The 15,181-nt window shown below is 41.4% G+C and overlaps 1 protein-coding gene and 1 pseudogene across 1 annotated transcript; one reads left to right on the top strand and one right to left on the bottom strand.

Moving 5' to 3' along the window:
- Positions 1–5,518: 5,518 nt before the first annotated feature.
- LOC103290698 (tripartite motif-containing protein 60-like) lies at positions 5,519–6,886 on the top strand. Its single transcript, XM_008146617.3, has one exon. It carries the CDS (start codon positions 5,519–5,521, stop codon positions 6,884–6,886), a length of 1,368 nt encoding a protein of 455 aa, XP_008144839.2.
- Positions 6,887–13,329: 6,443 nt separating this feature from the next.
- Positions 13,330–13,701, bottom strand: LOC103288587 (60S ribosomal protein L31-like; annotated as a pseudogene).
- Between the last annotated feature and the right edge of the window lie 1,480 nt (positions 13,702–15,181).

Raw genomic sequence — 15,181 nt, 5'->3', positions numbered from 1 at the left:
CTGTGCTCCCAGTCCTTCTGGTATCTATTCTAATATCCACCCTTCTCTCCCCCAAAACCTCATCATGTGAGTAATAAACTTATTCATACTCTCCTGGTATGTGGTAAGTCATCATCAGTGTGAACATTGGAAACAAATTTTAGATGGCTCCACCCTGACTATGCAAGCTGGTCACCACCGTTGACATTGTGAGCAGAATTTTCCAAATATGAAGCACACCCACCAGAGCTTCTTCCTCTGGCTTTATGTGGTAACACACCCTGGCTCCTTGCAGTTTGGGCTGCATTTTCCGAGTTCTATGGTGTCTGTGTTGTAGATTTAACTTTCCTTGGTCAAGTTTCTATAAGAAAAACATTATATTTACTATTTATTATCCCCCATGTACTTTTTGGGGAATTCTAGTTGTCTTGATTTTGTCTCATGTTTTACAAAAATTTAATGTAAGGGCTGAGCTAAAGCTGGTTGATAGTAGTGTTACAAATATGTACAGTAATTAGTAACAAGTAATACAAAGATAAACTTTTGCCTGCTAACAACTGTAAACATATTTATTTTTTTAAATTCTCACCTGATGATGTTTATTGATATATATAGAGAGAAAGGGAGAGAGACAGAGACAGAGAGAGAGAGAAATATCCATGTGAGAGAGAAGCATCCATCAGTTGCTTCCCATACTTACCTTGACTGGGGATTGAACCTGAAATCTTTGTATCCTGACTGGAATCAAATTTGCAAACTTTTTGGTGAATGACAAGACATTTCAATGAACTGAGTCCCCTATCCAGGGCTGTAAACCTGCCTTTGACAACTATTGTATGACCTCCAAAGGTCACATACTTATTTTTGACATTATCTGAAATTGTCAACCTTTGAAACATGCTTCTGTATGAATGTCTGTATGGTATTGTTTACAATGTTTGGAAATAAAGTTGTAGTTTGCATATTTCTATTTGTCTGTCTCCATAACTTAAAAAGATGCTCGCTCAGCAGGGCTTTCATTGAGGTACAAGGGACCACTGCACTGATCAGAGTCGCCCTGCTATGCTTTGGTGATCTTGGGTGCTTATTCTTGTAAAGTGCAGTGTAAGCCAGCAGGGCGCTGCTCCATTACCCACCCAGGGATCTAACTCCCTCAGTCATGTGTTGTCACAGCATGGGTCACTACAACTAGAGAAAGAGGGAGCACTGAAGGGCCACCCTGAGCATTGAAAGCCAACACCAGGAAGAGACACACGTTTTTCTCTTTTTCCATTTTCTAAAAGTCATTGCAAGGCCCTACTTCTCTGCAGTGGGTGAAGAAGAATGCATGTGTTGGGAGGTAAAAAGCTACTGTTTGCCACAATTCCTAATTCCAATTAGACATTAGTGAAATGTACCTTAATGATGAGTGCTAGAATGAAAAGTCTTTCAGTAGAACTGGTAAAAATATTACCATAGGAATTTACAGTAGTTTGACTTAATCCTATAGCAGTTGTTCAATAAGTCACGAATAAAGAAGATATTTCTTTTAATATATATATTATTGATTTTTTACAGAGAGGAAGAGAGAGGGATAGAGAGTTAGAAACATCGATGAGAGAGAAACATCCATCAGCTGCCTCTTGCACACCCCCTACTGGGGATGTGCCCGCAACCAAGGTACATGCCCTTGACCGGAATCAAACCTGGGACCCTTGAGTCTGCAGGCTGACGCTCTATCCACTGAGCCAAACCGGTTTCAGCTCTTTTAAGTAAAGTCTTAAGACCCTATTTATTAGGTAGTTATATAAAGCACTATTATTTTGAAATTTTGGTGATTCATTAGAAAATGAATCATTGAGTAATTCTATACACAATGGGATAAAAAGCATAATTGGGAGAGACTACTGTGGACAAGTAGACTCAGACTGAGAGCTACCTTTTTTATTTTTTTAGAGCTTCCTTTTTTAAAAATATATTTTTATTGATTTCAGAGAGGAAGTGAGAAGGAGAGAGAAAGATAGAAACATCAATGTTGAGAGAGAATCATTCATTCCCTGCCCCTGCACAACCTCCACTGGGAATGGAGCCCACAACCTAAGTATGTGCTCCTGATCAGAATTGAACCTGGGACCCTTCAGTGAGCAGGCTGAAGCTCTACCCAATGAGCCAAACCAGATGGCGCTCAGAGCTACCTTTAAAAAACACACAATACTTCTTTATTTAAAAAAATAACCCTAAATAAATAAATAGTTCTTAGGACTTGTTTGTTTAAAAAAAAATGCTTTTACTGATTTTAGAGTGAGAGGAATGGAGACAGAGAGAGAGAAAAACATCAATTGGTTGCCTCCTATACATGCTACAACCTGGAATTAAAACTGCAACCTAGGCATGTACCCTGACTGGGAATCAAACTGGCCACCTTTTGGGCCATGGGACAATGCTCAGCCACCTGAGCCAACTGGCCAGGGCCCAGGAGTTAGTCAACTGATGGGTGTGACATTGTGACATCCAGTGATGACAATAGGGTATGTTTACAGTAGACACACATTCAATTCACATGTAACAATGTTTCAACGGGCACAAATTCATTGTTGCTATGGTTACTTAAACAACCCAAGTACATCACGGGTTTAGATTTCAGTTAAACATGGCATGTGAACTGTAATCCTTAAAGTAAGAATAATATGGACCCAGAGGGTGGGGTCTCCAGCCCCAGAGTATTACTCTCCTCCGCAGTTCATCACTTACAAAGTCTGCCTTCCACACAACAGTACCACACAACTAAGCTGTTTTCTGCCACTATACAACAATAGTCAACTTTTCTTCAGTGTCATATAACCCTTTCCTCATTTTCCTCTGAGTTGTCATCAAAGGACCTTTCACATTCATTTTTCTACCAACATTTTCCAGAAAAAAAATATGTCTTCTCCAGGACTATTTGTAAAGGCATCGCTATTGGTATGGTAAATCCCATTTTTGTGGGTAGAAAGGGATAGAATACAGAAATACTTTGCCTGATGGAATTGACTTAAGGAGACAATTGTTCTACATGGATGATATCCTTTAGAACAGGAAATTTAACATATTTATATCCTAGTCTCCTCTTCACACTGTAACCAAAAGCAGTCTTTTTTTTTTTTTTTCAAAAGCAGCCTTATACCTGAGCTTACAACTTGATTGAAACAGTTTTTAGTGATTTCATTAGTCATCTTACAGCTAAGTCCCTTGAATACTATTTAGTCTTCAGGTCACTTTGCTTAATGACTCTGTTCTTGGCATTGAGATTGACCAGAATCAACTGTGATTCTGTACTAGTGTTTTGCTTTGTAGGAATCACTGTTTCACAGATTGGTAGCATATAATGTTTTAACTTTTTTGTTTTTTGTTTTTTTTACAGAGAGGAATGGAGAGGGATAGAGAGTTAGAAACATCAGTGAGAGAAAAACATCGATCAGCTGCCTCCTGCACACCTCCTACTCAGGATGTGCCCGCAACCAAAGTCCATGCCCTTGACCAGAATCAAACCTGGGACCTTTCAGTCCACAGGCTCATGCTGTTTTAACTTTTTGTTAAAATATATTTTATTGATTTCAGAAAGGAAGGGAGAAGGAAAGAATGATAGAAACATCAATGATGAGAGAGAATCATTGATCAGCTCCTCCTGCATGCCCCCCTCTGAGGATTAAGCCCACAACCCTAGTATGTGGCCTTGTCTGGAATCAAATCTGGAACCCTTCACTTGCAGGCTGATGCTCTATCCTCTGATTCAAATCAGCCAGTAAAAGATTTTACTTTTGATTTCCGTTTACTCCTTAGCAAAATGGGATTAAAGCTTGTAGGGCACTTCAAGGGATGATTACAAAGGTGCAAATTAGATAATGAATATTAACAAGGTTAGTCCCCTCTAGCCTGCAGGAATAAGAGTAGATCCCATCAACCAGACTTCTGAACATTCTCATACCCCCACTTTGGCCCACATGTCCCACCTCCAGGGAGGAGCCGTGGTGGGTGAGGTCTTAAAGAGATTCACCCTTCTTATGGTATATATAGGCCAGGGTTACATTATTAACCACTTAACTGTTAGGAGCCTGGCTTCCGAGACTCTTCTTGGAGACACACTTCAGGGACTCACTCAAAGGAGCAGGCTCCAGGTAAGCTGGGAGTCGGGATGATACTGGTGCAGGAGGTGGGACCAAACTGGGAGCCATGGAGGTATTGCTCCCCACTCTTGGCTTTCTGGTTGGCTATTCTAGCAGGGCCTTGACATTACCTCACAAGCCAATCATGTCATGTAATATTTCAAAAGGAGAGGGCAATATGAAGGAGGCTGAGGCTTGATCACCCAAATTCAGCACAATGAAATCAAACAATAATGAATAATGGGCACTAGAATTCAAATTACCAGAGGTTTTCAAGAGTCTGCAGGGGGTGTCACTTTTGCATTTCATTTGGAACACCACATTACAAAAGAATTATTTTTAACAATAAGAAAGGATTGAGGGGGGGAAAAAGGAATATCTAAATCATTGAATGACCCCCTGTTGTTCCTGATAAACTTCACTCACATCTTCTTCCTCCATTGCCAGTTCTCTTGGAGTATGATTCTCTTACCTTCCAAGAGAAACGTGAGCGAATTCATTGGAACTCCCATCTTAGACAGCATGATTCTTTAGGTTTCTTGAGGTGTGTTGTCATTTTCACTTTAAAATGAATCTCACTGCTGTCCTGTCCAATGACTTTGAGTTGAATGCATTCTCCTTCCTTCTTATTCCCCAAGTCCTCAGTTGAGGGTTGTTGTGTTTTTTTTTAAAATATATTTTTATTGATTTCAGAGAGGAAGGAAAAGGGAGAGAGAGATAGAAGAATGAATGATGAGCAAGAATCGTTGATTGGCTGCCTCTTGCACACCCCCTACTGGGGATGGAGCCCACAAGCCAGGCATGTACCCTTGACTGGAATAGAATATGGACCCTTCAGTCTGCAGACTGATGCTCTATCCAACGAATGAAACTGGCTAGGGCCTCAGTTGAGTGTTTTGCCTCCTGGCCAGACAGTATGATAGTGCTTCAACTGGGGTCTCCACACAGAAGCAGCCTCAAATAGGCAGGACCTCACTCCTGGGTTTACAAATTCTTCTCTCTTCCTCACAGCACAAGACAATTTTGTGATGGTTGAGGAAATGATAAATTTGCCTAGATTGTCTAATTCCTTTTTAAGTTGCAAAATAGATAGACTTTACTTCTAACTCCTTCTTAAATATTGTGATGATAAATGAATTGGTCTATGTGACATACTGTTCATATAGCGTGGGAAAGATGAATGCTGATTGTACTTTTAAATGTTGATCTCTTTTTGTCCAAAGAAATGATTTACCACTTGGGTGGTGCTTGGATTTTGACTAGAGTCCACAGCTGATTTTCACTTGGGGAACCTGACATTAAATACAGAAGGAGTAGGTGACAGAAGATTGGGCATCAACTCTTCTTGGAAGCTCCTACTGACTTCCGAAGAGAGGAAGGCCTGAGAAGACTTCAGCTGATAGACACCTTCACTACCAATGGCCTTTGCAGCTTCCCTGGCCAAGCTCCAAGCAGAGGCCAGCTGCCCCATCTGCCTGGATCATCTGAGAGACCCAGGGACCACTGAGTGTGGGCACAACTTCTGTGTCTCCTGCATCCACCAGCGCTGGGAAGGTCTACAGGGCACCTTTCCCTGTCCTGTCTGCCTCCACCACTGCCCTGACAGGAGCTTGAAGAGGAACACCCAATTATGTCGCATGACTGAGATTGTTCAGCAGATCCCCACCATGAGGGGAAAGAGGAAAAGGCAAGAGGAACCCCTGTGTAAGAAGCACCGTGAGGTTCTGGCCCTGTTCTGTGAGAAGGACCTGGAGCTGCTGTGTGCCCAGTGCAGGGTTGTGTCCCACCACCAGAATCACTCCCTGATCCCCATTGGGGAAGCTGCAGCTAGTTACAGGAGGAAACTCAAAAGGCACATTGGGGCCCTCACTAATCACCTTGAAGTTGCTGGAACTGTATATAAAAAACAAGTTGCTAATACTTGGGAAATGAAGAGAAAGATGGAAAAATGGAGGGAGGAATTGGACTTTGAATGTGAAGAACTTAAGTGTTTCTTGGAAAAAGAGCGAGATGAAATTGATAAAGATCTACTTATAGAAGAGAAGGATGTTGAAGAAAAACTAATTGAAAATGGAAGGCAAATTTCATACCATATGTCCAGGCTAAGCAATCTGTTAAGTGAAATAGAAGAGGAGTGTTTGCAGACAGACCTGGATTTACTCACTGGCATCGAAAGGATCCAGAATAGGTATGGAAACCTAGAGACCCCAGCAGTCTTTTCATGTGAATTACAGAAGGAGTTTTTCACTCTCCCCCCACATTATTTGGGCCTGCATAAAATGATCCGCATGTTTCAGGTAGAGTTGAAACTGGATCCTAAAACTGCCCATCCAGACCTCATTATGTCAAGTGATAGAAGAAGTGTGACATATACAACATCAGATCGTTTTCCTAAACCCCAAGATCTTACTTCTTACCCAGCTATCCTGAGTTCTGAGGGAATGGAAGCTGGCAGGCATTTTTGGGCGGTAAAAATAACAGGCCTAGGTGAATATTTCTTAGGTGTGTGTAAAGAATCTTTCCTCAGAAATACTCTCATATCACCATCAGCAAATAATGGATACTGGCAATATCAGCTCTTGACTCGGACATGTGGCTCTGTCCCTATAGGACAACGGATGATTGGCATTTTTCTGGACTATGAGTTGGGAGAGGTTTCATTTTATAATTTGAATAACAGGTCATACATGTATGGAATCGCTGATACATTTACAGAAAAAATTATGCCTTATTTCTCCATTGCATCTTCTTCAGAATCTCTTACAATCAGCATCATCAGAGTCTAGTGATGACAATTTGGATGAAATTTTGTATGTGCTTATTTCCTCCCATGTTAGTGAAAGGAAAAACATAATCAAGATCCTGATTCCAGTTTTGATGTTTGAATGTTGGAAGCTTTAAGGACTCACCCTTCTCTCCCCTCTGACCTTACACCTGGGAAACTGACGAGAAAGCCCAGGTGCTCCATCCTTGGGTGCAGGTGGGAAGTTCCAATCAAGCAAGTTTCCATCCGTGTGGGCAGGCTCCCACCAAGCACCCAGCAACCACCAAGAACCCCACAAGCTAGTCCCTTTTCCCTGTGCTCCCAGTCCTTCTGGTATCTATTCTAATATCCACCCTTCTCTCCCCCAAAACCTCATCATGTGAGCAATAAATTTTTCATGCTCTCCTGGTATGTGGTGAGTCATCAGTGTGAACAGTTGAAACCAATTTTGGATGGCTCCACCCTGACTATGCAAACTGGTCACCACCAGTGACATTGTGAGCAGGATTATCCAGATATGAAGTCCCCGCCCCCATGGCTTCCTCATCTGGCTTTGTGTGGTCAAGTCCTTGGTTTCCTGTATGGGTGTCCTTGCAGTTTGTGCTGCATTTGCTGAGTTTTATTGAGTCTGTGTTGTAGATTTGACTGACCTAAGCCAGAAGTTTTGGTAAATACATTTTAGCCCTGGACTGTTTGTCCCAGTGGATAGAGCATAGGCTTTCAGACGGAAGGGTCCCAGATTCAATTCCAGTTAAGGGCACGTGCCCTGGTTGCAGGCTTGATCCTCCGTAGGGGGCATGCAGGAAGCATCTGATCAATCATTCTCTCTCATCATTGAGGTTTCTATCTCTCCCTCTCCCTTCCTCTCTGAAATCAATAAAAAATATTTTAAAAAATACAGTTGTTGTTTCATCTTAAAGGGTGTTTGCTGGTTTCTTTCTGAAAGAACTGCATTTAATACCAGTCTTTGCAGGTGACATCATGATCTTCCCTACTCAAATTGATGATCACTGCACCTGGGTGGGAATAATAATTCAGAAAGTATATCCAAGTAAAATCTGCAGATGTTCATGATTATTTCTGGTATTATGTTTCTCATCATTCATAACCTGATGGCCATTTATGACAGATGTTGGGAGTCATAAGATGTCACCATGATCCAACTAGAATTACCAAGGTGTCTCATTAACAAGGATCAAATTGATGCCTCACAAAAGGAGAAACGGAAGGACACTGAGTCTGGATGATCTTAAATTAAACCTGAATGTCTTTGGGCTTTGGGGCCTTTTTAAAGTCTTGAGCATTTTTAAATAGAAATAAATTTCTGCTTCACAAACTTGGTCTGCTTTTGGATGCTCTTATTTGTTCCTTATTGCCTCTGTCATATGGCCCTGGCAGGGTAGTGAGTTGGCAACATAGTCTTGCTACAACAAGGTTAGAGATTTAATCCCCAACCAGGGCACAGATGAGTGGAACAACAAATCCATGTTTCTTTCTCTCCCCTCCCTATGTAAAAATAATAATAATAATACATTTTCGCCCAGCCAGTATAACTCATTAATTGATAATTGAACTATGAACCAGGATTCAAGGTTAGATTCCCAGTAGGGCCCATGTGGGAGCCAGCCAATGGATGATTGTCTCTCATCATTGATGTTTGCATCTCTTTACCTCTTCCTTCCTTTCTGAAATCAATAATATATATTTTTTTAAAAAAGAAACTAATTTTATTTACTTGGTATTATTTTTCATATAATTATTTTGGAATCCTAATTGTCTTGCTTTTGTCTCATGTTTTATAAAATGTTCATGTACAGCACTGAGCAAAATCAGGTTGACAGTAGTGATACAAATATGTACAGTAATTAATAACAAATAATACAAGAATAAACTTTTGCATATTAACAACTGTAAACATACTTTTTTCTTTTTAATCCTCATCTGAGCCCTAGCCACTTTTGCTAAGTGGATAGAGAATTGGCCTGCAGACTGAAAGGTCCTAGGTTCAATTCCAGTCAAGGGCACATGCTTCTGGTCAAGGGCACATGCCGGGGTTGGGAGCTCAATCCCCCAATAGGAGGCATGCAGGAGGCAGCCGATCAATGACTCTCTTATCCTTGATATTTCTATCTCTCCCTCTCCCTTACTCTCTGAAATCAATAAAAATATTAAAAAAAAATAAGACATATGTTTCTTATTTTTTAATACTCACCTGAGGATATGCTTATTGATTTTAGAAAGGCAGAGAGAGAAAAACATTGATGTGAGAGAAACATTAATTGGTTGCTTCCCATACACACCACCACTGGGGTTGGAATAGAAAATTATAGGCATTTACCCTGACATGAGATCAAACCAAGTACCTTTTGGTGTATGGGACGATTCTCTAACCAACTGACCCACACTGGTCAGGACAAGACCAAAGCTATTTAACCAGATTATTTGGGTTTGAATCTACCACTTAAAATGTAATTGAGCACAGGGCTCCATGGGAGATGGCTATGTTATGCTATGAACATTACTGAGTTAATACACCAGTTCTGTTTTGAAAATGTTTTGCCCTTGCCAGGTAACTCCATTCATTGCTTGAACCATCAACCCATTATGGATTCAATTCCTGGTCAGGCATACATGCAGGTTGTGGGTTCCATCCCCAGTCAGGGCATGTCTCTCTGTCTCTCTCTCTCCCCTTCTCTCCTGTCTCCTCTCCATCTCCCCTCTCCTCTCCTCTTCTTCTCCTTCTCTCTTGCTCTCCCCTCCCTCTCCTCTCTCTCCTCTTCAGCCTATGCCTCCCAGGAAGAACAGGGTCTGGGAGGTTGAGATGGTACTGAATTGATATTCTAACTGCACTGATATCCTACCAAGCAGGCTGGGGCAGCAGCCATCCAGGCTTCCCTAGGGGCTTAATAGCAAACACTTGGTTTTGGTTTGGATGGAAACTCTCATATGCTGTGCTCTGCCCATTGCTCCTGATAAAAATCATCCGCAAGGGAGGTTGAAAACAATCAGATCTTGGCATATTTCACAGACCTAGAATGAACTTTCCAAAAATTTATCTGAAATAAAAAAAGACCCTGAATAGCCACAGCAATCCTGAGAAAGAAGAACAAAGTAGGTGGGATCTCAATACCAGATATCAAGCTGTATTACAAAGCCACTGTTCTAAAAACAGCCTGGTATTGGCACAAGAACAGACATGTAGACCAATGGAATAGAATAGAGAACCCAGAAATCGACCCAAAACACTATGCTCAATTAATATTTGACAAAGGAGGCATGAACACACAATGGAGACAAGACAGCCTCTTCAATAAATGGTGTTGGGAAAATTGGACAAATACATGCAAAAAAATGAAACTAGACCACCAACTTACACCATAAACAAAAATAAATAAACTCAAAATGGATAAAGGACTTAAACATAAGACTGGAAATCATAAAAATACTGGAGGAATACATAGGCAGCAAAATCTCAGATGTATGCTGAAGCAATTTCTTCACTGACACTGCTCCTAGGGCAATGGGAACTAAAGAGAAAATAAACAAATGGGACTACATCAAAATAAAAAGCTTTTGCACAGCAAACGAAACCATCAACATAACTACAGGAAAGCCCGCAGCATGGGAGTACATATTTGCCAATCTTATCACTGATAAGGGTTTAATCTCCAATATTTACAGGGAACTCATACAACTTATCAAAAGGAAGATAAACAACCCAATCAAAAAATGGGCAACGGACCTAAATACTTTTTGGAAGAAGACAGAAGGAAGGTCAGAGACATATGAAAACCTGCTCAAAGTCACTAATTATCCGAGAGATGCAAACCAAAAGTACAATGCGGTACCATCTCACACCTGTCTGAATGGCTATCAACAAATCAACAAAGGACAAGTGCTGGTGAGGATTCAGAGAAAAAGGAATCCTCGTGCCCTGCTGGTGGGAATGCAGGCTGGTGCAGCCCCTGTGGAGAACAGTATGGAGTTTCCTCAAAAAACTAAAAATGGAACTCTCATTTGACCCAGTGATCCCACTTCTAGGACTATATCCCAAGAAACTAGAAACACAAATTAGAAAGGATATATGCACCCCAATGTTCATAGCAGCACAATTTACAATAGCCAAGATTTGGAAACAGCCTAAGTGCCCATCAGTAGATGAGTGGATTAAAAAACTGTGGTCCATCTACACAATGGAATACTATACTGCAGTAAAAAAGGAGTTCTTACCATTTGCAACAGCATGGATGGAACTGCAGAGCATTATGCTAAGTGAAATAAGCCAGTCAGGGAAAGATAAATATCACATGATCTCACTCATTTGTGGATTATAATGAACAATATAAACTGATGCACAAAAACAGATCCAGAGACAGAGAAACATCAATCAGACTGTCAAATCTCAGAGAAAAGTAGGGGAGGGTGGGGGTAAGGGAGAGAGATCAACTAAAGGACTTGTATGTAGGCATATAAGCCTAACCAGGGGGGTGAGAGCATAAGTGGGGGGGGGGTGAGGGTAATAGGGGATAAGGACACATATGTAATAACTTAATAAATAAAGAAATTAAGAAACAACAACAAAAAGAAAACAATCAGATCTGCATTTCTAACGCAGGTCTGTCTGATCTCATCAATCCCAGTTAGACATCTCATTGAATTATGCATCCAGCAAACTTTTTTCCACTGATTTTCAGAGAGAGTGGAAGGGAGGGGGAGAGACAGAGAAAGATAAACATCATGTCAGAGGGACACATCCATTGGTTGCCTTCTCCTTGAGCCATGACCAGAGCCTGGGGCAGAGCCTGCAACCAAGGTATGTGCCTTTGAGCAGAATCTAACCACAGACCCTTCAGCTTGAGGCCAAAGCTCTATCCACTGAGCCAAACCAGCTAGGGCCATCCAGCAAACTATTTTTTTAAAAATATATTTTATTGATTTTTTACAGAGAGGAAGGGAAAGGGATAGAGAGTCAGAAACATTGATGAGAGAGAAACATCGATCAGCTGCCTCCTGCACACCTCCCACTGGGGATGTGCCCGAAACCAAGGTACATGCCCTTGACCGGAATTGAACCTGGGACCCTTCAGTCTGCAGGCCGACGCTCTATCCACTGAGCCAAACCGGTTTCAGCAATCCAGCAAGAGTTTTATGAGCTCTCAGTAGGTGTGTGGCACTGAGCCAGAAGCCTGGATGCACAGATCACCTGAGTCCCCACTATAAGTGAACTGACCCTCCAGACAGCAGAGATAATGTGACGTGAGGATTTCCTCCACAGGAATGGCTGTGTGCAAACAGGGAATAGGATAGAGGTTTCCCTTAGTGAGTAAAACTAACACCTGAAAAAAAAAAAAAAACTAACACCTGGATTGTAGCAATTTTCCAATGAATATCATTTCGGGTTATTTCTTGGGAAGCATTTTAAAAATTAGAACAATATAGATAAATTTAGTAAAAATCACTTGTTAAGTAGAACACACTGAAAAGCAAATTGCTCTCTCACCTTGGAAAGAGTCACCCAACCTCCTTATACCTTTCCTGCCTGACCATCCTTAAGTGTCTTCTGTATCCATCCGAAAACATCCTAATCATATACACTACGCAAGCATGGACACTCATTATATTTTAATTATTTAATAATGTAATATGAGACTATTATGCGCTCGCTGTGTTCTACACTTTCTTTAAAAAAAAAAATAGTTTATTTGACCCCAAACTGATAACAATTTCTGGGAAGCAAGATCACAAGTGCTCCCTACAATTTGCTTTTTACAAAAAAATATATCTAGAGGTTTTTGGGGGTTTTTCACACCCGCATGCATAGATATATTTCATGGATTGCTTTAATGTTCATTGCCACTTCACTGTAAAGCCAAATGGGATTATATTTGTCATATTTCTATCTTTTTTGTTTTTTCAATCCTCACTCGAGGATATTTTTCCATTAATTTTTAGATATAGTGGAAGAGAGAGGGAAAGATAGAGAGAAATATTGAGAAAAATGTTCATTGGTTGCTTCATGCCCTGACCAGACCTTGACCAGACCTGGGGCTTGGGAGGAGCCTGCAACCAAGGTATGTGCCCTTGACTGAAATTGAACCCAGGAGTCCTCTGTCCAAGGCGAATGCTCTACCCACTGCACCAAACCGGCTAGGGCCAGATTTCCTTCAAGAAACAGTAAGTACCGGTTTGGCTCAGTGGATAGAGCATCGGCCTGTGGACTCAAGGGTCCCAGGTTCGATTCCGGTCAAGGGCATGTACCCTGGTTGCGGGCACATCCCCAGTGGGGGGTGTGCAGGAGGTAGCTGATCGATGTTTCTAACTCTCTATCCCTCTCTCTTCCTCTCTGTAAAAAATCAATAAAATATATTTTAAAAAAAAAGAAACAGTAAGTACAGTACTCCTACCTTTCTTTGTAAAGATTTTACTTTTATTTGCAGTTTTATCTGTTTATTTGACAGTCAGCAGTTAGTTCTCATCCACATTAACTGTTGGTAGATTTTTAAAAGTGGTGACAAGTACATAGGTAGCCGATGCATAGAGCTTGTTTGATGAATCTTCATCCTCATTACATTTTCCGGACAACTGCATCCAGCTACGGTATGGGACATTCCTTATTCTTTTGGTCTTGACAGCTTTGAACCTGGCATCAAGTCATACAGCTGGAGTTCCCATCTCCTTCAGGACAAGTTTCTGGATCTCTTTGAGTGCCAGAGCAGAAAGCTTCTTGAAACCCACTCCATAGATGCACTTATGGATGTTGATGGTGTGTTCTCTGGTCACTACCTCATGGATGGCACAAAACCCCTTCTTCTCTCCACCCTTCTTTGCCGGAGCCATTATGCTAGGCCCAAGTTGGAAAGGAAGCAAAGATTTTAGTTTTATTAGTATTATTATTTAAATATATTTGTATTGATTTTAGAGAGGAAAGGAGAGGGAGATAGAAACATCAGTGATGAGAGAGAATCATTGATCAGCTGCCTCTTGCACACCACCCATTGGGGATTGAGCCTGAAACCCGGGCATGTGTCCTTGACTGGAATTGAACCTGGGAACACTTCAGTCCACAGGCCAATGCTCTATCTACTGAGCCAAACCAGTTAGGACAAGATTTTACTTTTAATTTCAGTTTCTTCCTCAGCAAAATGGTTAAAGAGTGTTGAGAAGTTCAGGGGAGGATTACAAAGGAGCAAAATAGATTATGCATATTAACAAGGTTAGTCCCTCCTTAGCTTGCAGGAATAAGAGGAGACTTTTGAACATTCTCCTACCCCACCCTGGCCCACATGTTCCACCTCTAGGGAGGAGGCTTTGGGGAGGGAGGTCTTTAAGAGATTCACCCTTCTAACTGGTAGAACACTGGCTTTGGAGACTCTTCTTGGAGACACACTTCAAGGACTCACTCAAGGGAGCAGGCTCCAGGTAAGCTGGGAGTCGGGATGATACTGGTGCAGGAGGTGGGACCAAGCTGAGAGTCATGGAGGGATTGCTCCCCACCCTTGGCTTTCTGGGTGGCTACTCTAGCAGGGCCTTGACTTTACCTCAGAAGCAAAGAATAACTTGGATTCAGGTTATTTTAAGACACATGCTTTCATTATTGCTGGTGTCCCTCAGCCTTGCCCTACATCATCAAAATGCTTGCTAAAAATACAGATACCAGGATCTCAATCTGACCTAAGGGGTGACGAATGCTCATGCAAAGTGCCCTGAAGTGCTGATTTGAAGCTGCCTGTGGGAATTCTCTTCTAGAATGTCTCAGTGTCTGGTGACAAATTCTTTTTGTTTAAAACCAGAACTTCTGCTCTAGCTGGTTTAGCTCAGAGGACTGAAGAGTCCCAGGATTGATTCTGGTCAAGGGCACATGCCAGGGTTAGGGGCTCAATCCCCAGTGTGGGGTATGCAGAAGGCAACCAATGAATGATTCTCTTTCTTTCTCATCGCTGTTTCTATCTCTCTCCCACTCTCTCTTCCTCACTGAAATCAATAAAAAATAATATTTAAATATCTGGGGGAAAAAAAAAACCACAACAGGTTCCAAGTGGTTTACCTAAGTTGATGTGTATGCTGACACCAAACTGAAAGGGAAGCTGAGTGCTATTTTCCTGGTTCCATGTGTCTCAGGAGGAACAAATGATCAAAAATCCCAACCCTAATTACTCAGGCAGACTGATATCAGACCTGAAATCCATCCCACATAATATAAAAGCAGATGGAACTTTAATGCCAGCCTTGGTCTTTCTCTAATCTCAATTTATCTAAAAATTGATATTTGTATGGGGGGATGGGATGTGGGAACAGGGAAGAAGATTATGGATTTGGA

This window comes from Eptesicus fuscus, chromosome 6 (assembly GCF_027574615.1).
Source record: "Eptesicus fuscus isolate TK198812 chromosome 6, DD_ASM_mEF_20220401, whole genome shotgun sequence".
Classification (NCBI taxonomy): Eukaryota; Metazoa; Chordata; class Mammalia; order Chiroptera; family Vespertilionidae; genus Eptesicus; species Eptesicus fuscus.
This window is presented reverse-complemented; position numbering and strand designations above follow the sequence as displayed.

What these genes read in the sequence shown, in the direction of transcription:
- LOC103290698 (XM_008146617.3), top strand. Translation starts at nt 5,519, where the DNA reads ATGGCCTTTGCAGCTTCCCTGGCCAAGCTCCAAGCAGAGGCCAGCTGC.